The sequence below is a fragment of the Vanacampus margaritifer genome, chromosome 10 (genome assembly GCF_051991255.1).
Source record: "Vanacampus margaritifer isolate UIUO_Vmar chromosome 10, RoL_Vmar_1.0, whole genome shotgun sequence".
Lineage (NCBI taxonomy): Eukaryota > Metazoa > Chordata > Actinopteri > Syngnathiformes > Syngnathidae > Vanacampus > Vanacampus margaritifer.
The window spans coordinates 3,264,630-3,287,609 of record NC_135441.1 but is presented as its reverse complement, the minus strand read 5'-3'; the positions used below and the strand labels follow the sequence as shown (position 1 = coordinate 3,287,609).

Sequence of the window (22,980 nt, the reverse complement as noted above, 5' to 3'; positions counted from 1 at the left end):
TCCATAATACATTTAAAATAGTTTTCTGTGGTTATTCATCTGCCAGGTGCAGTGTAGCAATGTATCCTCCAGGGGGCTCAGTCCCAGGCATTTCGTTTGACGGCGCTTGCTACATACCTAAAATTCCTCTAGGTGTCACCCTTATCAAGCTGTGAAGTCGGCAAAATAGGACGCGTCTGAATCTCATACTGACTATCTCTACTCGTGTATCAAGTCAATGTGTGTGTGCGTTCATTTTGAATTTGAGTGGCACTGTCAAAGTAATAAAAGGTTTTAACAAAACACTTAGCGTATTTTATGAAAAGAACTCTCGATATATGAATAGCTAAAAAATAAGAAGACAGCATTTAAAGTTACAATATTGCATTTTATTTGTGTGATGTCTATAATTCCACAGACTCCACAATGACGAATGTCAATTAATATGTTCTCGTACAGTATACAGTACATAATATAATAATACAAAAGAATCACAATATAAAAACAATTTAAATAGGCAGAATGTCGATCACAGGTTAAAGTCTTGATTCAATCTTTTGGACTCAACATGCAATCAATATATAAAAAATAAACCTTTAGTTAAATGTATTTACAATTTTATCTTTAAATAAATATAAGTTACAAATGTATTTTTAAAATACAAAGATAAATACAGTGGAATGATGTACATTGTGTACCATCCAAAAATTATGAATATTTTTGGGATATTTAGCATTCAAATAACAATTACTACATTAGAAATGTAACTTTAATGACAATTACATGCCTCCTATCATTATTTATTTTTCAGTCTTTTCACCCCTCACCCCCAATCTTTAGTCTAAGGTCAAAGATAGTGATAGGTGGTAAATAGATATAAATAAGTAGAAACAGGAGTCTAGCTCTGCCGGACATCCTGGAGAAGTTTATTGATCTCAGCCACCAACTCACTGGCATCCACCAGCTCATGGCGGCTGTCACTGCGTTTTCCCTGTAGATGGCTCAGTACAGAGTCAAAATCATCCTCTTCATAGTTTTCTGGAATTTCCTCCATAGCAGGAAGCCACTTGGACGATGGGCCAGGAAGGGGCACCGGTATTGGCAGTGGAGCTTGAGCAGTTTGCATTACAGTGGGGCTGATTCTTGCTGTGAGCATGGAGCCGCTGTGGGATTTGGGGTTGTAGCTACTATTCTGCAGGCTGTTTTTGAGGGACTGTGAGTTATTGTGAATGCTGCTTTGACAGCTGAGCTTGGTGCTAGGTTTCAGAGTGTGGTAGCTGCCGCCCTGATGGTGACCAGATGGAATGATGCCACTTCCTGGATTCTGGAAGTGAGTATTGGCAGCCCAGGCTGCCACACCCTGTTGGTGGACGGAGGGGTTCGCCTTGCATGGAAGGTGACCCCGCCTTCGATCTAAAGATCCAGTCATTGGTACGGTGATACCACTGAGACTGGTCCCCTTCTGGTTCTCATTGACTTGGGCATACGAATCGAAACCCTGGGGGAGCAGACGCTGGAAAACACTGCTCAGCTCTGAGCGCAATGATGAAGTTCCACAAAGGTCTTCATCTCTGGTCTCATCCCGCACATCACCTTCAACATCATCTTCTCCAATGCTCTCTCTGCCCGGATCTTTTCCAAAGGTGGAGAAACTTTGGTTCCGGCCAGATCCATTTTCGATGCATGGTTGTGGAGTCTTGTCCTGAGACTGGTCAGTGGGTTGGCAGGCTTCCTCCCCTGGAATGTAAAGATTGCTTCGGTAGTCGGAAGAGGATGATGCTGGGGACGCAAGTGGGGGCATCCAGCACTGATCTGAATGACCCAGTATGCGACACTCCTCGGTGCAAAGCCTCATAGCTGGAAAAAAAAATAAAGTGGGAAATACTTGTAAGAAATCAGGAGATGTTTGAGATTTTTGATCAAGAGAAATTTTGTACAAAAACCGTATGTGAGGTTAATTTGTTTTTTTCTCCCCAAGGACTAGGTGGCGCTATATTTATAACCAAATATTGTCATAGAGATACCTTCAGGTCGCGACTATAAACATACATGTGAAGTTTGTGATTTTTTTTGGAGCATGTACCGCGGAGTTATTAAGGATTTCCTCTTTCATGGCGAAGGAAATATGAAAAACAAAATTTGATGCCCTGCCCCAATCGTATACCATTTAAAAAAATCAAGATTTTTTTCTCATGTTATTGGCTAAGGTCTTGACATGGTCCAGGCCAAGTTTGAAGTCAATCGAATCAAACGCGTAAGAGAAATGGGCAAAAGTATGCCCCCTATAAATGTGCAAAAAACGGACATTCAAAAATTCCTAGAACACCTTATAGTTTTTGTACCCAAACTACTAGTGGTGCAACGGATCACGGATCAGATTGTTAAAAAAAAAAAAAGATTAAAAAGGAAAAATAGAACATTGTCTTAATTTATTTTTATAAAATGCTTTTGCCCATTAAATTAAAAAAAATAATTTTATATATATATATATATATATATATATATATATATATATATATAAATAAACTCAAAATGTCTAATATAGCCATTAGGATTTAGTAACACAACTTTAAGTGCAATATAAGCCAAGATAGATAATTATTTTATACATGATCCATGTATAAATAACAAGGTATCCTGCCTTACGTTGCTGCACTTATAATGCACTTGAAGTTGTGTTCCTAAACTCCAAATGGCCATATTGGACATTTTGAATGTTTATTTTTATAATGAAAAATACATCTAAGTGCAATTTAAGGCACATTCCTTCCATTTAAACAGGGAGCCAAGCAATAGCTGTCAAACTACTGTTGGAAGCCAGGCACCCGATGTTAACGCTAACAGTTAGCTACTAGCCACGAACGCCGGAGACTTGTACCGTATCGTGCAATGACGGCGTAATTAACTTGCGGTTTCTTCGTGTCCTAAATCAGCTATTTAATATACTTTTGGAGTGGCATTATGATAATTGTGGTAGAAAATATGTAATTTCAATAAAAATGTTAATAACGCAAGCCAAAATGTCAAGTAGTGAAGCTGGCGTTCAAAACACAATGCAGGCAGACTTCAAAGTAAAATACGCCAAGGCTGTTGCATTGGTGTCGAAGTTTGCCTTAGCGAAGGCAGCGTGTGTTTGCGCCTTTGCGGCTTCCCTGACCTGTCTGAATGACGGCGCCATGTCACTGTAAGCCCAGCTCGCACACGTACACACACGCATACACACACACCGAGAGGAACTTACTCGTTAACATACATTTTAATCTTTTTGGTTTGGTGGAAGAAGCAAGTCTTTTCTAGTAAAAGGGCTCAACTCCAAGTGAAGTCACAAGTCATTGTTGGTAAAGTTCAAGTGGAGTTGCAAGTCTTTTAACATTTTGTCAAGTCGAGTCTAAAGTCGTCAAATTCATGACTCGAGTCTGACTCGAGTCCAAGTCACATGACTCAAGTCCACACCTCTGCTATGTGCATATATCAAAATGACACAGCTGTGTCAGTCTTAGGTCAGTTTAGCATTTAGCATGGCTTCTCTGTCTTGTCATTCCTTTGTAAGTATGACACGTGCCAGAAATGTAGCTTATTCGCCACTATGCAAGCGATTATTACTGACTTAGGCGCGACTCCACAACGTGTTTAGGCTCATAGCCAGCCAAAGCTGTTGCTAGCTAGCTGCTTCACACAGCGCTTCCCTGAGCTCAGTGAAGCGTTTTAGGCCTGTCTTGGTGGTTCTTCTTCTTCTTTTACATTGTTTTGACGGTTGTCTTGGTGTTGGATTCTCAGTTTTGCTATTCAGTGTGTTAAAGTGAGGTGCAATATGCAAATTTTGACCTGTAAACTGTGATGCGAAACCACTTATTCGAGCCTTCATGCATACAGTGGTGCTTTGATGTGAATTTTAGTGTCTCTTTTTTTGGCGGGGGGAAAAAACTACCACTTTGATTTTTCTGAAATGGCATTGCCAAAGCATATAATTTTTTTTTTTTTATGTATCTAAATACATACAGCTCAATGAATGTACAATACTATTTATAGATATGAATTGCAGGTCGCAACACATTATTTTATATCCGTGCATATTTTCAAATTCTGATTAAAACGACTAAATCAAAAACTGAAATTGTAAAAAATTACTGTTAATCTCAGTTAAGGCTTTATAGAAGAAAAATTGTTTTAGAGACTGGAAATTCAAATATTCAACCCCCAGCTAATGTTTTACCTTGCTCTTGTCTATGCTGTCTATATCTGTGGAAATCCATCATTACTGTTGCCAATATCGCCAATATTGATACGGATACCAAGTACTTTAAGGTTCATACAATTTTATGGTATTTTAAATCATTTGTGTTATTAAATACCTTTTCTTTTTTTTTTACTCATTCACTGCCATAAATTCATTTTTAAAAAAGATTGTTAAAAATTAGGGGCAAGAGGCGGTTACAATTTTTAATGTAATCAATTGCGTGACTTCACTAGTTAACTCACGATTAATCACAAATTTTATATCGGTGCTAAATGTAGATTAAAAAAATTCTAGGTTTTCATACTCTTGTTAACAAAAATGGAAAAAAAAGTTAAACTAATAGAAATAGTTCAATTGAAATTTTGACGTTTATAGCCGACAATGGCAGTGAATGAATAAAAAAAAGAAAAGATACAAAAATTTTGGGCGTCAAGCGATTAAAGTTTTGAATCGTAATTAATCGCATGACTTCACTAGTTAACTCGCAATTAATTACAAATTTCATATCTGTTCTAAATGTACAATAAAATAATTCTAAGTTTTCATACTCTTGTTAACAAAAGTGGAAAAAAATGTTAAACTAATAGAAATAGTTCAAATGAATTTTTGACATTTATAGCCGTAAATGGCAGTGAATGAGTTAATTAGCCTTTCTTGTCAAGTTCTTACATTCCATAAATAATATCCTCAAGGGAAAAATACCTGTTATTTAAATTTGCTATGTAGTAATAATCTTCATATTCTCAGTAGTCTTCCTTCCAAGCACTCGCTGCCGCCCGCGCAGAGCGCATATCAGGCTTTTGATGACATATGAATCGGATGCGTGCAGATGAGCGTTCACAGTGCAGACGCATTGCATACATATACGATTTATATCCACATACAATAGAGGCCCAGGTCGGGTGTGAAAAAATCCGAATTGTATTGTTCACACTGCATGAAAAAATCTGATACTTGTGAAAAAATCTATATTGAGCTGCAGTGTGAACGCAGCCTAAGAGAAAATTCAACAAGGCTGTCAATGCCTATTAGAAATTCCAAAATACCTTCCTTAAAAGCATTCCCCTTTCATGTTGCGCTTTTCAATAATACATTTAACAAAAAAATTTCAGAAGAATAAATTGGATAAATCAAATATGCAATGTTAAAGCCTTCATTAAAGGAGTATGTTCTTCTCACTTCTGCCATTGAGGGACTTCATTATGCCCTCATTAACATGAAGGACATGTATTATACATCTTAGAGCAGAAAAGCGCATATGGTTGCGATGGGAAGGAAAGCCGCTGCATACAGTGTACCCAGCTGATAAAAGGCTCAAATGAAATATTTAATTTAAATGATTTAAGCACAAAAAAAGATAATAAAAAACAGCTCATCAAAACTGGGGCAGCCTTAATTTCATTACATTGACAAATAATTTTTTATTTTAAAATTTCCCTTAATTGCTATGAATTCCCACTTAATTTATGAATATAATACATCATATTGACACTGTAAAAAACTAGAAGACTATAGAATATGCCAAGAATTGCTTTTATTTTTGAAGTTTTTCCCGGGAGCGTTTTGCCAGTCACAGCGCAACGGATGACTTGAAGTCAACAAAAGTCAACAAACAACTTCGTCCAGAAATCACGTTCGATTCCCAATTAAGGGCACTAAAAAAAGACTTAATTATGCTGACATTGTATTGCACAGTGCCTGTTGCTAGTGTTTAGGGCGTCTACAGTGTTAGCGTGCTAACGGTACTAGCGGCTGCAGCTAAAACCATCGGACTACTTTTCAAAGGCAGTCCAATCAACGTGATGATTGCACACTTTGATGCTGACAGTCGGACACAGTTGCCGTTCCTAGAGATCAGTTTAATAAACCGAGCTCACTCATTTGTGCAGTTGACGGTCGGCAAAATCACAACTGTGATTCTGACGTCACTTTGTTTTACAGACCAAAAACTACTCAACTCGGAGTTTAATTTCATACATAGTGCTGTCCATGTAGTAAAACTCAGTCATAGAATTAAAAAAAGGTAAAACAAAAATAACACCAAATAAATTAATAATTATCTTAAGTGGGTAAATGAATAAGTCAATAAAATAACACAAGTAGGTAAGTAAATAAAATAAACAAATGGATAACAAAATACAGCAGGCACCATAAAACATTGAAACAATGATGAGTCTCATGCCAAGGAACAAAGATGTGTTTTAAGAGTGGGTAGAGGGGGAGGTTGCCTAATACTAAAACAGAAGGTAATTCCAAAATCCATGGGGAGAGATTTTTCTAAAATCTTCATAACTTTCTAGAGAAGAAAATAATGTGCTGTTAAGCACAATTTAAATTTAAGTAAAAAAAAAAAAAAGAAGTTGTTTATCTAGAAATGAAAGTTGGTTGATCATTAAATGGAAATATATTTTTAATGCCTTTTGTTTTCATAATTGTTCTTTCACCATGCGAAAATAATTTTATCCAAATACCTGATTATTCAATAGAATTTTCCATCGGATATTTGAATAGCAAAATATTCGATAGCTGCAGCACTAGAGGGGACTGCAACCCGCTGTGCTATACTGTACTATACATAATATGAATGGATAATGAAAGAGATGACCTGACACTTGGGCAGGACTGGCCATCGGGAATTTCATGGGTTTCCCAAATGCCCAGTCCATCCACGGCGGCGAATCGAATAGTAATGGCTTGATGTTGGTCGAACAACGAATCGGCACGTTGGACACTGCACCACCACTCAGCGGAAAAAGTTCAGGCTCAGGAATTATTTTTACTTTAAGTCTTGCTACACCCTTCGCTACTGTGGGCCAGCCCCAAAATAGGACAATAGCAGCCTAAGACAAAGAGTACGCACGACCAAAGAGCCTCACTTTCAACTGATTCCTTCCCTCAGTGAGTCGCATGATGCATTCAAAGACACTCGATAACAGCATGACTTAGCAAAATGTAACATAACGTGTATTAAACAACAATACACATAACCCTATTCGCGACAGTATATTAGTATAAAATAATAGCAGTAAGGTAACCCATTTAGCTTTGCTTATAGACAAGAAAATATAACTTTTGCTGCTTTACACAACGTGAATTTAAGAAATAAAACTGTTGATTATACAAAAACAAAACAAAAATGGCCATTTGCTATATTGTCTTCTTTATGATTATTGTTTAATAAAACCTTTGCTTTACATTCCTGGAAGGAACTAAAAATTTTTTTTAAATTTGCTTCTCAAATGAAGTCATTGATTCGCAAAACTGCTCAGCAAGCAGCTTTGTGCGCACTGACTTCCCCGTCAACGAATGACGAATAGAATCACTGGACTGGATATCGGTCGGTCATTGCCGCCCCTCCACTTCTACCCAGGAAAATTTTTGTTCGGACCACGGGGCTTAGCGAGTTTTGTGGGGGGAACCCTGTACCCATAATAACAATGAATTCACTGAACACTGCTCAATATATTTGATGCAGTGGACAGGCAAGTGGAAGCCAGAGAGATTACACAGTGGGAGATAGGTGAGCTTTAATTATGCATTGTAGGATATAATTATGAGAGCATTTTGGAACTGGCTGCATGGCAACGATTCATCACATGGCAATTAAACGCCTACGTTTCATCAAAAGACCATGTAGTTTGGATGGCGCAAAGTGAAGGCTTGAAGGTGGTTAAGATGAGAAGGAATATTGGAGCAGAGCCTCGCAATGAAACTATTAAAAAAAAAAAGAAGTCTAAATTGGGATGTAGCTCAAATATGGTGTCAATTGATGGCATTGTGTGAAGCCGGCTGGAAATAAATGTAACTATGGGAAGAGGGAATGCTTTGATATTTAAAAAAGCTGTTTGCAACCTGTGAGTGTTGACTAATACTGGCTGGTGACGGGAATGTTACAGTGTGTAACTGAATGTGTCCAATTTCAGGAGCAGTAGACTATAATTATTCTTAATTGTATGCTTTGTGTGAGCACAGCTGTGATTACCTTGCAACCAAACAACAGACAACAATGTGTCTAACTGCTTTGTATCAATTAGGTATGTACCCTAATCAAAGGCTGCCACAACATCAGATGAATTGGCTATGTCTGACATTAGAGGTACATGAAGTGTGGACCGAACTAATGTTTATTTTATCCACCGTTTTTAAATGTCTCAATTTAGTCAAATTTCCGTCACGTAATTTTTAATCACAGTTAGTCAACCTCATCCCGTTTTTAGGCCATTTATAGTCTACTATAAATCTAGTAACATAGTTTTTGTTTTAGTCAAAGAAAACATATTTTTATTCGTCTAGTTTTAGTCACCAAAAACTGTCAACGTTTTAGTCTAGTCATCTCGGATCTAAAACTATTTCACATAAAAATTGATCTCATCTTTTTGATGAAAAACAACTTCACACACAATTACAGTATATCAACAAGTGGCTAGTATGGCTCCATGCTACGAGCTAGTAAATTAGCCAGCATTAGTTAGCAGTTGGATTAACATTATTGTTGGAACGTTACAGCCGTGGATTAATTAGTAATTTAGCAGAGACAAGATTTTACAAAATCATATAATATTCATCTCATTTTTGTTCATGAACTAAAAAGTTATTCGATTTTAGTCCAGTTTTTTTTTTTATTAAATGAATTACATATTCGTCATGTATTAATTAGTTGATGAAAATGCATACTGATTTAGTCCCAGTTATTGTTTATTAATGACGGTTTTAGTCTAGTCTAGTCTAGTTTTTGTCCGGTGAAAAATGTGTGTTGATGAAATTGTTTTTGTTTAGTTTTCATTGACGAAATTAACACTAGGCTAAACTAAACTCTGCTGCTTCATGGAAACGAGGCTTTATGCTGGATTTTCACGAGGCCTACACTGTAAAAAACTATTTTGGAGAGAGGTAAATATAATCCACAAAAATCATGTAAAATGTACGATGTATGATTATTTTAGACAGCAAAGTAATTACCAATTACTGGGTAAATTGTACTCACAATATCTAATATAACAGTAAAAAGGGTTACCAACAAAAACTGAACAAATTATACACAAAAAAAAAGTAGTAAAATATACCCAACAGCCATTCCTGTGTACTGCAGTAATATGCACATGCGCCATCACCTCTACTCGCCGCGACGCCGACTCAGCCAGACTGGACTTAAGATAAGGTAAGACTAGTGGGTTTACCTGTCTTTCATTCACGAATATAAATACTAAGTTATTAAATTACGATATATTCTACATGAGTCGCAGTTGGTGTGAGTTTGTGTTAAGTGCCATGCATGCTAAAGATTGAATTGGTGACTCGCGAGGGTTTGTACACCTGCTGTTCATCACGAAACACCGGGAAAGTAGCAAGCTAGCTAGCTAACTTTTGTTAAAACCCTCGTGTTCATGCCAAAGCACTGTTCTTTTCACATATCGCACTAACATATTTTTCTTTAGTTATTAGCTCAAGTATTGTTGCTGTGTAGCTGTGAGGTTAGAGTTGGGTTAGGTTTTGCTCCTAGTTGCGGTCCCAGCTGCTAACTTTCGGGAATGATGATGTGCTCCCACTAAAGGCACACACAAAAAGAGAAATACAGTATAAAATAAATATATAAAATCGGGGCTGATGCTAAGACAGTAGGAATGAACTGCTGGAATGCTCAGATATGACTAAAAGGAAGAAAATACCACTTTGGAGGTGTCTTTGGTGAGGAATTAGCATTTTAGCATGGCTAAATGCTAAAAAAAAATAATAATAATTGAAAATGATTTAGCATGATATGGACCCTTAATGCACAAAAATCAGATGGGGAAATTTTCCTGTGTAAATTCCAACTTAACTCTTTGACTGCCAAAAACGTTAAATAACGTTTAGTAAAATCCTACGGAGGACTGCCAAAGATGTTAAAAGACGTTCACTATGTTTTTTTTGGAAACGTGGAGGAAAGCCTTGGCCAACTGCGCTGAAAGTATCAAACAGATCTAGTGAGTATAATACCTATTTTGTGAGTGTTGAGGGGAGAATGGCTGCGAAAGCGAAGAAGGCGACCGATTGCAAGCAGCTCACGCTTGAACATTTTTTTCAAAGACGAAAAGCATCGACCAATGCTAAAGAGCACATTGATGACGACGACGATGATGATGATGGTGACTCCGAGGTTGACGCCGAAGTTGGAAGCGTTGACGCGGCGGCTATGATCACGTCATAAAGCCTCACCGGCTAGCGATGCTAACGCCGGAAAACGCGGAGCACAACCGAGCACTTCTGTGCAGGCGGACGTTCAATCGGACGACGAAGAGTACCCCGAGTCCAATGCATATTCATCGGGGAAATGGGTACAGTCTGATCACGGAGAAGACACTGGTTCTGGACTACGATGCCACCATGAATGGAGTGGATAAGATGGATCAGAACATCTCTTACCAGCCGGTATAGGAACTGAAGGACATGAGGAAGCCAGACGTAACACCACCGTATCATGATCCTGAGAGTAGACTTGATGGCAACATGGCCAAACACACACTGCAGTATATACTTGCTATTCCCCGGAAAAAAAGACCGGTAAGAAAGTGTAGCGTCTGCACGCGAAGGGGCAATCGCAGTGAAACTAATCTGTTGTGCAAATCCTGCTGCGTCCCCTTGCACGCAGGGGAGTGTTACAAAAAGAAAAACTGTATTTGAAACATCCACACAATTGTAAATAGTACCACGGTTGCAGACATTTGTAAATAGTTTGTCAAATTGTTACACTGTTGAATGTAAATAAACATATTTTGCTATCAAAAAACACTTTTTCATTGTTGGTGATAGTGTTTTACAGAAGTAAAGCACTGTTTAGGTGTTTGTGGCATCATTCATGGAAAAAAAAAGGTGTCAAATTCACTAGAGTGCATGAAATAATATCCTGTCACAAAAAGCTTGATTTCTCCATATTTTGTTTCAAAACAGAGCATTTGGGTGAAACTAACCATTTTCTATTGTTGATTACTGAAAAACGGAATAAGGTAGAAACAAACTCCAATCTTTCATTTGGTAGTATGTGTGTTTCCATAGTCCAAACACAAAATTTTCTGTGGACCTTGAAAGATCAGTCAAAATGCTTAAATCGGCTGGCACCCACGGCATCCCTTTTCTGAAAACGTCTGAGAGTTAATTGAAAAAGGTTAATATTGCAATGTTTTGTCTTGTAAATGCTTTATCATTGTAATGTATGATATTTAATGTTTTGCTGGCCAATTTATTATACATGTTGATGCTCACTATTGTTTCCCCTCTTCCCATGTCATATTGTCGTCTGCCTTTCTGGCCAAGATAAAATTATACCTCAATTTTCACATGCTCCGATGCTACCTGTTCTGTGACTGCCTGATCTCCCGTAAATACTGTCCATTGGCTTTCAACGTGTGCAAATTCTCAGGGTAAAAGAAGATACATGGATTTTAAGGTTCAAGTTACCTTAATTAAGGACTGAAAATGAACTAGCAATGCAACGTTTGTAACTTCCCATGTCTTTGTGTACATTATCTTGCGAGTTATCTTTTGATTTTGTATTTGGTATATAACTACACAATGAAATACTTTGTAAAAGAAACTAAAGCACATTTGAAGTTATGATAGCATCTGTCTGTGTTATAAATAAAAGAGGAAAACCCTGTAATCTGCATTTAAAAAATGTCCATGTCACTGGTGTTATATAGAAACCTCACATCTCCCCAACATTTTTCATTAATTTGACAAATAGATTTGTGGGGAAAAAAGAAAAAAAAGGGAAAAAAAGACTGACAAAATTTGGACATCAGAGATTGCAGCCCAACACCAGTGATACACTTTGTGTACATTATCTTGCGAGTTGTTTTGGTATCTACGCAATGAAATACTTTGTTAATGGAACCAAACCACATTGAAGTTATGATAGCATTAGTCTGTGTTAAGAAATAAGGGGGAAAACCCTGTAATCTGCATTTACAATGTTACACATCACTGGTGGTGTTAGATAGAAACCGCACATCTCCAAAATTGTTTTGCAATAAACAGAGAGAAAAAAAGAAACCCTTGAGCCATGAACATTCCATTGTCAAAGAAATTTGACAACTATATTTGTTTAGAAAAAAAGACTAACACAATTTGGACACCAGAGGTTGCAGCCCAACACCAGAGATACGCTTTGTGTAATGTTATCTTTAATTTTGCATTTGTACATGTGTTAGATTAAAAAAACAAAACAATGAAATACTTGTTTAAAAGTGTTTTTTTATACAGCTATTACCTCTGCTGAATGAGTAAAAGTTAGCAACTAACAGTAATTAATTTTGAGTAGTAGTTGCATTAAGAAATTGTGAACATAATTTAACCAATTATTATTAGTATTTGGTTGCAAAATTTAATTAGATATGTTAGGTCAATTCTACCCAACATATGTAAGTATTTAATAATTATCAAATTATTATAATAATTAACCAAAATGTATAATGAAAATGTACCCAGTTAAAGTGGATGCAAATTGTTATACTACATTTAGTGGGTAAATTCTATAGGTTGTTTTTTTCAGTGTACACTGAAAGTCCGTAATAAAACATTATTGAATGCACAAAGGCTATTCCTTGGCAAAGTTTATAATTTCCTGCATTGCATTACAGAAATAAAGGATCCAGAGGTTGGTAGTAACACCCTTTATTACGTTTACTCAAGTAACTTTTGGGATTAAGTGTACATGCCAGAGTAGTTTTGATTACTTTTACTTGAGTATATGAGTCATATTTTGGTTAGACAAGCGCCCGTGTGCTCCGCGTAAAGACGGGCACATCGCTCGGTGTTCCGATGAATGCGGTTGTAACCCCAGTTGCATCTTGAAAGGACTGAAAGGTGACGGGACAAAAAATGGCACTTGAAGTAGGACTGGGCAATGAATCAAAATTTGTGTTTTCAATTTGGCTTCTCATGATCATAATAACATCATAATTGAAGAACAACGATTAATGTGCCAAACGGTGTGATGTAAGATAAGATAAGATCCACTGATTGTCACACCCACCTAAGTGGGGCGAAATTCGTTCTCCGCATTTGACCCATCCCCTGAGGGAGCGGTGAGCAGCAGCAGCAGCCGCGCTCGGGAATCATATGGTGATCTAACCTCCCAATTCCAACCCTTAATGCTGAGTGTCAAGCAGAGCGGCAATGGGTCCCATTTTTATAGTCTTTGGTATGACCCGGCCGGGAATTGAACCCACGACCTCCCAGTCTCAGGGCGGACACTGTACCACTCGGCCACTGATCTGATAATTTATTGATAAACGTATCAAAAAACGTATTTATACGTTTTTGGGTTTGAATGAGTTAAATACAAGGCATGCATCCATCTAGGGACATCGCCAGTGCTAATGATAATGTCAATGTAAAATCCCATTGACAAGCATACGGAAAATTAGCATTAATTTCCAGAAGTGACATTCCTTCAAATAAAAAATGTCTACACACAAATAAGTGTGATTATTATCTTTTCCATAAATTGCCCAACACTAGTGGAGCCAGAGGGTGTACCTGCATGGGTTTTGTGATGGACATCAGGTGTACAAAACTCAGCAAGTCCTTCACCAAGGAGTCTATCCATAGGTGAGTCCCTGCCAGGTTCGTAGTCACTGTCACCTGCATCACTGTCGCCACGGCCACTGTCTTTAAGACTGAATTTATCCATCTCATTCAGGGCATATCTGAGGGGGAGAAGAAAACATTTGTTGCAACTGTCACCGAACAATAGCTAATCATTGACACTATGAATTAGTCTATGCAAACTAACACCTTGAGAAATTTTGTTGTTATAAAGGTAATGTAAGTTATGCTGCAAAGTGTTTAAAACCTAACCAAATGTTAGATAAGATCAGAGGACCCATTGGTCATCCACATTTAATGGATTGTGATAGTTATGTTGCAATTGTCAATTCTCCATTTCAGTGGGTGGGTGTGCAGTCAAGAGAAGCACCCTGTAGCTCAATATTCATGCCTAGTGCAAGTCTGGCGCACAGTCTACCTGAACCCATGGGCCATGTTTTCTTTGTTTTGGTATTTTCGCAGACGCACGGCGTTAGAAACGGGCGGTTTGCTCCTGTGTGGGCGTGAACACAGCCGATTAGCTTCACTGCCAATTGAAGCGGCTCCTCTCCCTTTAAATTCGATACGCGAGAGGCACATGGTCGTTGACAGGGTGAAAGCAAAAAAAAGACTTGCTGGGGTCCATGCCGGAGCCAACACCAACGTTGGCTGACTTAAATCAGCATCTCTGGTGAGTATGATGTAGTTTATTCAATGTTCTTATGTTTTTGTCATGTTAATAAATAAGAATTGATTGTGAACTGTTCATATTACATTCTATATGGTTTATTCAGTCCAGGGTCGCTGGTAAACATTCCTAGCTGGATTTGGGAAAAGGGCAGACTTGACCCTAGAATGGTCACCAGGATTTTGGGGTATCCTGCAAAAATTGTTAGATTTCTTTAACAATTAGAAATAGGTGAGTAGGCCTACCGATATTAGGTATCGGCATCGGTGCCGATAGCAGCCTTATTTTAAGGTATCGGTACTCGCGACAGTAGTGCTGGGCGATATGACGATATATATCGTGAAGACAATAGAGAAAATTATTAATCGTCTCATTTCATTTTTTTCCCCTTTCGTATCTTTCGTTGTTTGTCCCTTACCGCAAACAGCAAACAATATAAGCGACAGAGAAAGCTTGTTTGATGGACAAGATAAAAGCTTTCATTTTGCATGCTTGTTTGACACATCGGTCACTAGATGGCCGCCCTAAAAATAAGATGTAGTCTTAGATGAATCATGATGCATAGTGTCAAACATTACAAGCTTATGGTGCAAAGGTAAATAGACCAGTCAATTAAAATTAATAAACAAGGCGGTGAATGCAAATAGCAAATACTACTCCTTTGAAAATGTTTACTAACAACAACAACAACAAACCCGTAATTATTAATAGCGATTGACAAAAAAAGGACAACTCAAAGCATACTGGGTACTCCTTTTGAACTACACAAGGCCTGAAATAAGCAATTTAGCAAGTTGCACGGATTTTTAAGTTATTCCAAAAATTAACTGCAGAGACAGCCTCAAAAAGCTTTGCTAGGATGCTTACATCACCTACAAGCAGGTTCTCAGGTCGAGACGAAATCGCTTCTACTTACGTCACAGCAGCTATTTATAGCAACGAGCTTCAGCTGGCTGTACATAAACAGGTTGCGGTTTCGTTCCAAAGTGAGTAATCATGGCCTCCATGACGGTGCATAAGAAGCACTTCTTACAAGTATTGTTCTCATGAAGGGATTATGAGGAGTGATTAACAAGAGGAAAAGACGTTGAACAACAAAATAGCAGGCAATTAAATGAGTTTCTGGAGAGAAAAATCTAATGCTACACACTTAACTAAACAGGAAATGTTATGATTGTTACGGCGAATAGGAGGAGTGGCCTAGATTAAACATATATTAATACTGAGGATATGTGATTCAGAAAAGGGATGTCATAGTGAATACATATATCACAAAATGTGTTTTTCACAATACAAGTTTTGATTTTGACATTTGAAATCTGCACAATAAATGTTCTCAAAATCACATTATAGTAGCACTCTTCTTTAAATTAATATTTTTTAATAAAATTTCTGTTTGAAATATTTTTATGCTGCTTATTTAGATTGATATATACATTTGTGGAAAATATGTTGGCATTATTTACATTTGATCATTTGATCATTTTATATAGAAGCACTAATAGAGGCATTTCTCATTTGATACAGATCTGTTTAATGTCACTTGAAAATAAAATGAGAAACGGTAAGCAGTCATATTGTGTTGTATAACTTTTTTAAAAATAAATAACGGAAAATATATTGTGGTATATCAGTGCCATGATATAAAATAGCCTATATTGTGGTAGAATATTTTTTTCCCCCATATTGCCCAGCACTACGCGACGGTGGACGACACTGGTATCTTGTGGCTTTTTTCCGATCAAGAACTACAAATTAAAAGCATGAAAATTTGCCATTAATTTTATGTCATTTTAAGGAAAATGTTATATTGAGATATATAGGTCTTTCTTAAAATTATCTGTCATTGTTTCCCCCCCTTCCGTACTTGGTATCTGTATTGCTGACTAGTCAAGAGTTGAGTAGTTATACTGGTATTGGTCTGAAAAAAAGTGGTATCCTATTAGCTCATTCACTCCCAACCATTATCACTGAAGCAACCCGACTGTTTTACTGGATTTTGACTGATTTTGCAGTTTACAGAATATTCTGTTCTATTGCTATAAAAACATGCAACCTACCAAAAGAAAGATTACAGTCTCTTCTTTCATCAGGAAAAAAAAGTATATTTTTATCTGTTTCCGTTTTGCAGCACTTAGCATTAGAATATAGCTAAGTTTCATCATTTTTCACAAACCTGTTGAAAACACTGGCAAAAAGAGCTTGTAGTAACATGGCCCTGGCTGATCTCTTATACTCTGCTACCACCTGCTAGTCAATTTTTGGAATAACGACCATTGCTTTAAGCGACCTCTTCATGTCAGAAGCTGTATCAAAGCCTTCTGTATGCTCTAGCATAGGAAAAAAACAACAACGTACGGTATAAATACATTTTTGGGGAGTACAGAACACAAAGTATTAAAAACGTATTTACACGTTTTGGGGTGTAAATACAATCAAAGCAAAAATAAACAAACAATGTTACTTCCATTATGAAAAGTACCGCCAAACCTCCATTGTAAGTAGGTATTACCTGTAGCTCCTGGTGTATTTGTTGCCTTTGAAACTTGGCCGTGGCTGGTACTGGCCCTGATGAAGCATTGACAGAAGCTGTGAGACTTGCTACAATCCCCCAGAGAACAAACAAGGAAAAAACAGAAAAAACAAACACAAAAGGAAAAAATGAGGAGGGACAAATGAATGGAGTCAAACAAGCAAGACAATGTTACATGAAGGTGTGGGATAAAGGGTTAACGGTCATGACTTACTGAATGGAGGTAATGTAATAGAATGTCAATATATTCTTAACATGCACTGAAGATGTAAAATGAGATATAAAATTTGATTTGCGGACTGAATATTTCAAAATGTCTATTTTGAATGACAAATGGTAGCAACATCAAAATCAAACATCAAAAACGTAACAAAATCTACATCCCAAAAACATTTTCATGTCTTACCTCAACAGGAGGTGTGGTATGGGCCAACTCCAGGGTGAAATTCACTGGCACGTGATTAGAGGAAATAGTGACAAGACTATTAAGTGACTGGTGGCTGTGATGCCTCTGCCTGCTCCCCAAGGTGCCCCTCTCAGGTGTAGGGGAGGCTGACGGGGAACGTGGGTGAGACTGGACAGGAATAATTCCATTGACAGTTGGGACCAGGGTAATATCTGCCTTGTGGATGTGTCTTGTTGGTTTCTTTGGATGTTTCTGATAGCTGTTTTCAGCCACGCGACAATTGTAGTTGTGCTTTGGGTCTTTCTTTTCCCGGGTGCAACGAGTTGTGGCAAACATCACCATGACAATAAGCAGAAGAGCGCAAACTGCCCCGAGAGATATGATGATGATGAGAGACAAATCATGAGAGGTGTGGCTGGAGCCGGTGGGATAGAGAGGGGGGAGGATGTCCAAATTCTCCAGCAGAGTAAGCTTGAGGAGGGCCCCGGTGGTGAGTCGATTGGTACCTCTATCCTGTACTTCTAACCTGATCTCCATCACATCCCTCGGCGCTTGTTCTAAGCTCGCGTTGATCCTGAGCTCACATTGGCGAGCATCCATCAAAAACAAACCATCTTCATTTCCACCAACAATGGAGCAACTCACCTCTCCATTAGCACCAGCATCACGGTCTGTGATTTTAAGCGCTGTGATCAACTGACCAGGAGATGCATATTTCCACACCGGAAGTTCAGCAGTGTGATTCTGGAGGGAGGGGGAGTAGATAATAGGTGGATTGTCATTTTCATCCAAAACTGTAAGCAGGACGGTGGTATTGGCTAACAGGGAAGGATTTCCCCCATCACGTGCCTGAATGGTAAAAGTAACATGACTGACCTCTTCGTGATCAAAAGTCCTTAAGGCATAAATGGCACCATTTGAGGGATCAATGGTTACATACGTAGAGATGGAGCTCCCCTGCACCAGAGAATCAATGATGGCATATGTAACCTGGCCATTGGTGCCCAGATCTGGATCGGAGGCCACCACTGTCATCAGATATGCTCCTGGAGAGTTGTTCTCAGATTTAAACACATCATAGTGGTTCTTCTCGAAACAAGGAGGATTGTCATTTTCATCCAGCACCTGAACAGTAAAGTGTTTGATCGTCGAGAGGCTTGGGGAGCCCCGGTCCTCCACTATGACTGTCAAGCTATACTCGGACCTCTTCTCTCTGTCTAGTGAACTATTGGTGAGGATCATATAGTTCTTTTCATATGTTTTCTGGAGTCTGAAGTGACCATGCCCGTGAAGCCTGCAGACCACTTCACCATTAAGCCCCGTGTCAGTGTCGTCAATGCGCACCAAAGCAATGAAGGTATCTACAGGTGCACCCTCTGAGATGTATGCCACCTCCTCTTTGCCGGGTGTCATCAGGTTAATGTTTACCTCTGGTTTGTTGTCATTTACATCCACGACTTTCACAACAATTTTGCAAAGTCCTGGAATGGAGTTTGGGCCCAAATCCTGAGCCTGAACATCAAGCTCGTAGGACGAAGTGGATTCATAATCTACCTTCTTAATCAGTGTAATGTGTCCGTTTGCTGGATTTACCCTGAACATGTCCAAGATTTTTGGTGAGACATGGCTGCTGAAAGAGTACAAAATGTGTCCATTGGTACCCTCGTCTGGATCTGTGGCGTTTAAATCAATCAGAAGTGTCCCAAGAGGAGCGTTTTCCAGCAAATTAATAACATATGCCTGCTCTTCAAATGCTGGGCTGTTGTCATTTGAATCAGCAATGCTGATTTTCAGCAATGTGGAGCCAGATTTGGGGGGTACACCATTATCCGAAGCAGTGAGCTGCAACTGGTAGCTAGACTGTACCTCCCTGTCCAACTCTCGCATCACCACCAACTCTGCATACTTAGCCCCATCTGTCCTGGTCCTGATGTCTATCTTAAAAAAGTTGTTGGGACTGAGAGAGTATGTGTGCAGTGAGTTCTCTCCAACATCTGCATCCATGGCGCCGTCCAGTGGGATTCGCGTTCCCACAGACGCGCTCTCGGAAATCTCAATGGGGACGATTGAGCGGGTGAAGTGCGGGGAATTGTCGTTGATGTCCAACACTTCCACCGCCACATGGAATAACTGCAGATACTCCGTCGGAAGCGTGACCACGTCAAATTCTATGGAACAGTTAAAATTTTTCTCACAAAGCTTCTCACGGTCGATTTTGGAGCCAATGCTGATCTCCCCGTCCTCCTCGCGCACAGAGAGGAACAGCGTGCTCCTCCGCTGCATTGCACGGAACCGAAATGACACGGAGCTCGGTAGTTTGGATAAAACTTCAGCAACATCTTCCTTTAAGCGAGCGATTACAGTCCCCACTCGTTGTTCTTCATAAACTTGATATTTTAAAGTATTGCAGCTGATCGAGCTCAAAACCGCCATTAAAATAAATAGTTGGAGTTGTGCATAAGAGAGCATATTGCCTTTGGCACCCATCTTACTGCAGCAGCGACGTCCACAGAGGCGGGGGAACAACGGAGAAAACAAAACCCCTATTAATTTAAATCAAATTAATTTAAGTTTCCTAACATGTTTACAATCCTCGTCCGTCGGTCGCTATCCGCTAATAGTCCACTGTATTTTAAAAATGGGGAGAAAAAAATTATGAGAAGATCGACTGTGTAGACAGCTCTTGCATATATCCCCGTGTACTCCGCCAGTTGCTTGAGTGGGAGTGAATGGGACAAAAAGAAGCAGAGTGAAAGAGAGGGATTGCTCAGTTTGCAATGCCCTCCCCGCACCCAAGCTGCCACCCCTCCCCACACACACAAAAACTTATACAAAGAGAGAGCAGGATCCTCATTCTCACATTCGCACGTACACCCCAGCATTAAAAGTGTGCCACAACAATGGGCTAGAGAAAGAATTCTTCCGGGCTTAGCCATGTCTCAGACAAACACACATTGACCTGCACACTTTTACATTGTTGCTTTGGTTATTCACGGCGTGTGCCAACCTAGCTACCCCTTTCTTTTGGAGTAGCTTGCTCCAAATAAAGTCGGCTCTATTATGTGTCCTTTAAATAACATGGAAGGCACATGGTTGCCACTCAGTGTTTGTTATAGCAAGGAATTTAACCATTCTGCTAATACAGTACTTTGAGTTAAACCACAACCGTTTTATTAGCCTGTATATTCAGATGATGGTGCCTCCAATGGTGAGTCTTGCTGAGGTCACTGTGATGTTAAAATAGAAGAATTAGGGAAGAGTTTGAGACTGATTATCGGCTGGGCAAATTATCAGTGCCGCATTTTGACAAATATCGGCGTCAGCCTTTTTATTAACCCGATCGCCGATAAAGTTGGTCTCTCACTGAGCAGTGAATGCTTGCGAACATAGCGAAATTTGGGGCTTTCATCAGGATTTGTAAGATGTTCACAGACAGTTTTTACTTGTCGCAAAGACATTTCAAACATATTCAATTTTTTACTGTCTTCGAAGATCTTTTGAAACCTTTTGCGAACCCTGGTAAAAAAACAAAAAACTAATTAGCGACATTTGCATGCATTTGTTACTCAGTGAGATACAGGGAACTTTATTTTTGGGATTTATTTAAATTTCCACTTTATAAAAAAAGACACTTGGAACTCCCTACACTTTTTTTTTTTAAATTAAACCAAAAAAATTAAATTACGAAATTATGTCAATTTTGAAAAAAGTTATTTACAGTAGAAAACTATTAACTATTTAGTTTTTAATTTAACACACGTTGATGACCCTGGAAGCTCCCTGCAATTTGTGTTATAATTTTCAAACAAAGCTGTCAATTCTTTATATGTTTCAAATAAAATAAAAAATAAAAAAAAGTTGTTTTTAACGCTAATATTTCGTCTTTTACTGCAAATGAATATCGGCTTGAAATATCGGTTATCAGTCTCCTTGACTCCTAATAATCAGTATCAGTATCGGCCTTGAAAAAACCCCATATCGGTCTATCACTAATTGCAAGGTTTATTTTCACTGCATGCATGATGCACATACCAGGGATGTGTGCATTTCTTTGTTGATCATCATAAGCTGCTTTCAGACTATTGTCCCTGTAAAGTGGAACGCCAATAAAGCCTGTCCCCTTAAGACAAAACTCATCAGAGCGCGCTACAGCACCATGTGTGCGACTTCAGACATTGCTGCTCCGTGCAATGAGACAATTAGTTGCATGGCAACATCACTGTGACAGCCCAGCAACACTTGCACGGGGCACGGGCAGTGAGTCTTAGGTGTTCATTTATACATTCAGTTTACACACTTATAGGCGACTCTTCTGAAATGTAACATTTTGACTTAAAATTCTCATTCTTGAGTGCCAAACCAGTTAATCAAATATTGTTGCAAGCCCAATGAGCCCAACAGAACTTAATATCCACAAACAGAGAACAGGCTTATAAAGCATACATGGATATCTTTAAGTATATATAAATAAAACAGCTTTTCCAAGGTTCCTTTTGACAAAATAGAGATGCCATTAAATATATTGTGACGATTGGGTCACGATATTGGTGCTAAGTTACCCACACAGCTGACCCTCACGTGTACTCTTTTCACACACACTCTTGCTGCCTAGTAATATATTATGGAGGCCTATGTCCTCCAACCAAATTACCATTCTGCAAACTCAGTCATGCTCAGACAGCAAGTGGCCTCATAGCTTTTTGAGCATGCCATCTGGTCTGAGCTTGAGACAGCCCAAAACTCACAATTACCATCCGTTCACCAATCATGAAGCCCCTAGAGAAAACCTAGAGAGACAAAAGATCACATGATGTTTAATCAAATCTCCTAATACAGAATTGTGATGGAATTTTCTAAAATGCATTATTTTATATACCGCATATCCATCACTCAAAATATAGCCTCTAAAAACACGTACAAAATAGGATGTTTTCAAAACACTGTTTAAAATTAGCTTGATCTTCCGCTAAAGCATATTGTTAGCCATGTTGTCCGCCAGCCAGAGGCTGTAGATAGGGTTGTCTAAACTACATCCCGGGGGACCCTTTGCGGCCCACAACGTTTGAAAATAACATTTGGCACAGCACTATGTTTTTTTCTTTCTTTCTTAAAACTGGACGGGGAAAGTGTGTGTTGAAAAAATTGGGTAGGTTCTACAGTATGCTAACAATATGCAAAGACACAAAGAAACTGACAACTAATTGACCACTAAAATAATAACTTTCTCTTCATTAAAGTGAATAAAGATACGAAGCAAAAATGATTTTGTCTGATCCTTGTCAAGGTCCAGTTAATGATCTTAAAAAATGTCTACTTACTACAGATTTCTTGTTTTGGTTCTTATTGTGCAGATCAACACAATACAGGGGCAAATCTTTTCTAGTGGGTCACAGGGTTGCTGACGACCAAAATGTACGTATCACCTTTTAACAGAAAGCTGTGATGTATTTTTTTTAAATATATTTTGAAATAAATTAAAGCTAAAGAATTCCAATCCTTCTATTTTTGTGTATGCGGTCCTTGGAGGAAAAGGTTTGTGGAAGACCCCTGCTGTATATCTTCATGAGATAGTA

General features: G+C 38.5%; 1 protein-coding gene across 2 annotated transcripts; it reads right to left on the bottom strand.

The window, feature by feature from the left end:
* Positions 1-346: 346 nt before the first annotated feature.
* Positions 347-20,112, bottom strand: pcdh18b (protocadherin 18b). Of its 2 annotated transcripts, none has more exons than XM_077577632.1 (4): positions 17,408-20,112; positions 16,981-17,069; positions 13,733-13,902; positions 347-1,836 (listed from the first exon to the last, which is right to left on the bottom strand). In XM_077577632.1, the coding sequence occupies exons 1-4, from the start codon at positions 19,892-19,894 to the stop codon at positions 878-880; spliced, it is 3,705 nt and encodes a 1,234-aa protein (XP_077433758.1). In that variant the 5' UTR covers positions 19,895-20,112; the 3' UTR covers positions 347-877. The 2 variants fall into 2 exon arrangements, with proteins under 2 accessions (XP_077433758.1, XP_077433760.1); XM_077577634.1 differs by having other exon boundaries at positions 16,981-17,036.
* Between the last annotated feature and the right edge of the window lie 2,868 nt (positions 20,113-22,980).

Excerpts from the sequence above, each read along its gene's own strand:
- pcdh18b (XM_077577632.1), bottom strand. The coding sequence starts at position 19,894 with ATGGGTGCCAAAGGCAATATGCTCTCTTATGCACAACTCCAACTATTT. Across the intron at positions 17,070-17,407 it reads ATACCACACCTCCTGTTGAG|CAAGTCTCACAGCTTCTGTC; the intron begins GTAAGACATGAA and ends GGGGGATTGTAG. Across the intron at positions 1,837-13,732 it reads CCATCACAAAACCCATGCAG|CTATGAGGCTTTGCACCGAG; the intron begins GTACACCCTCTG and ends TTTTTTTTCCAG.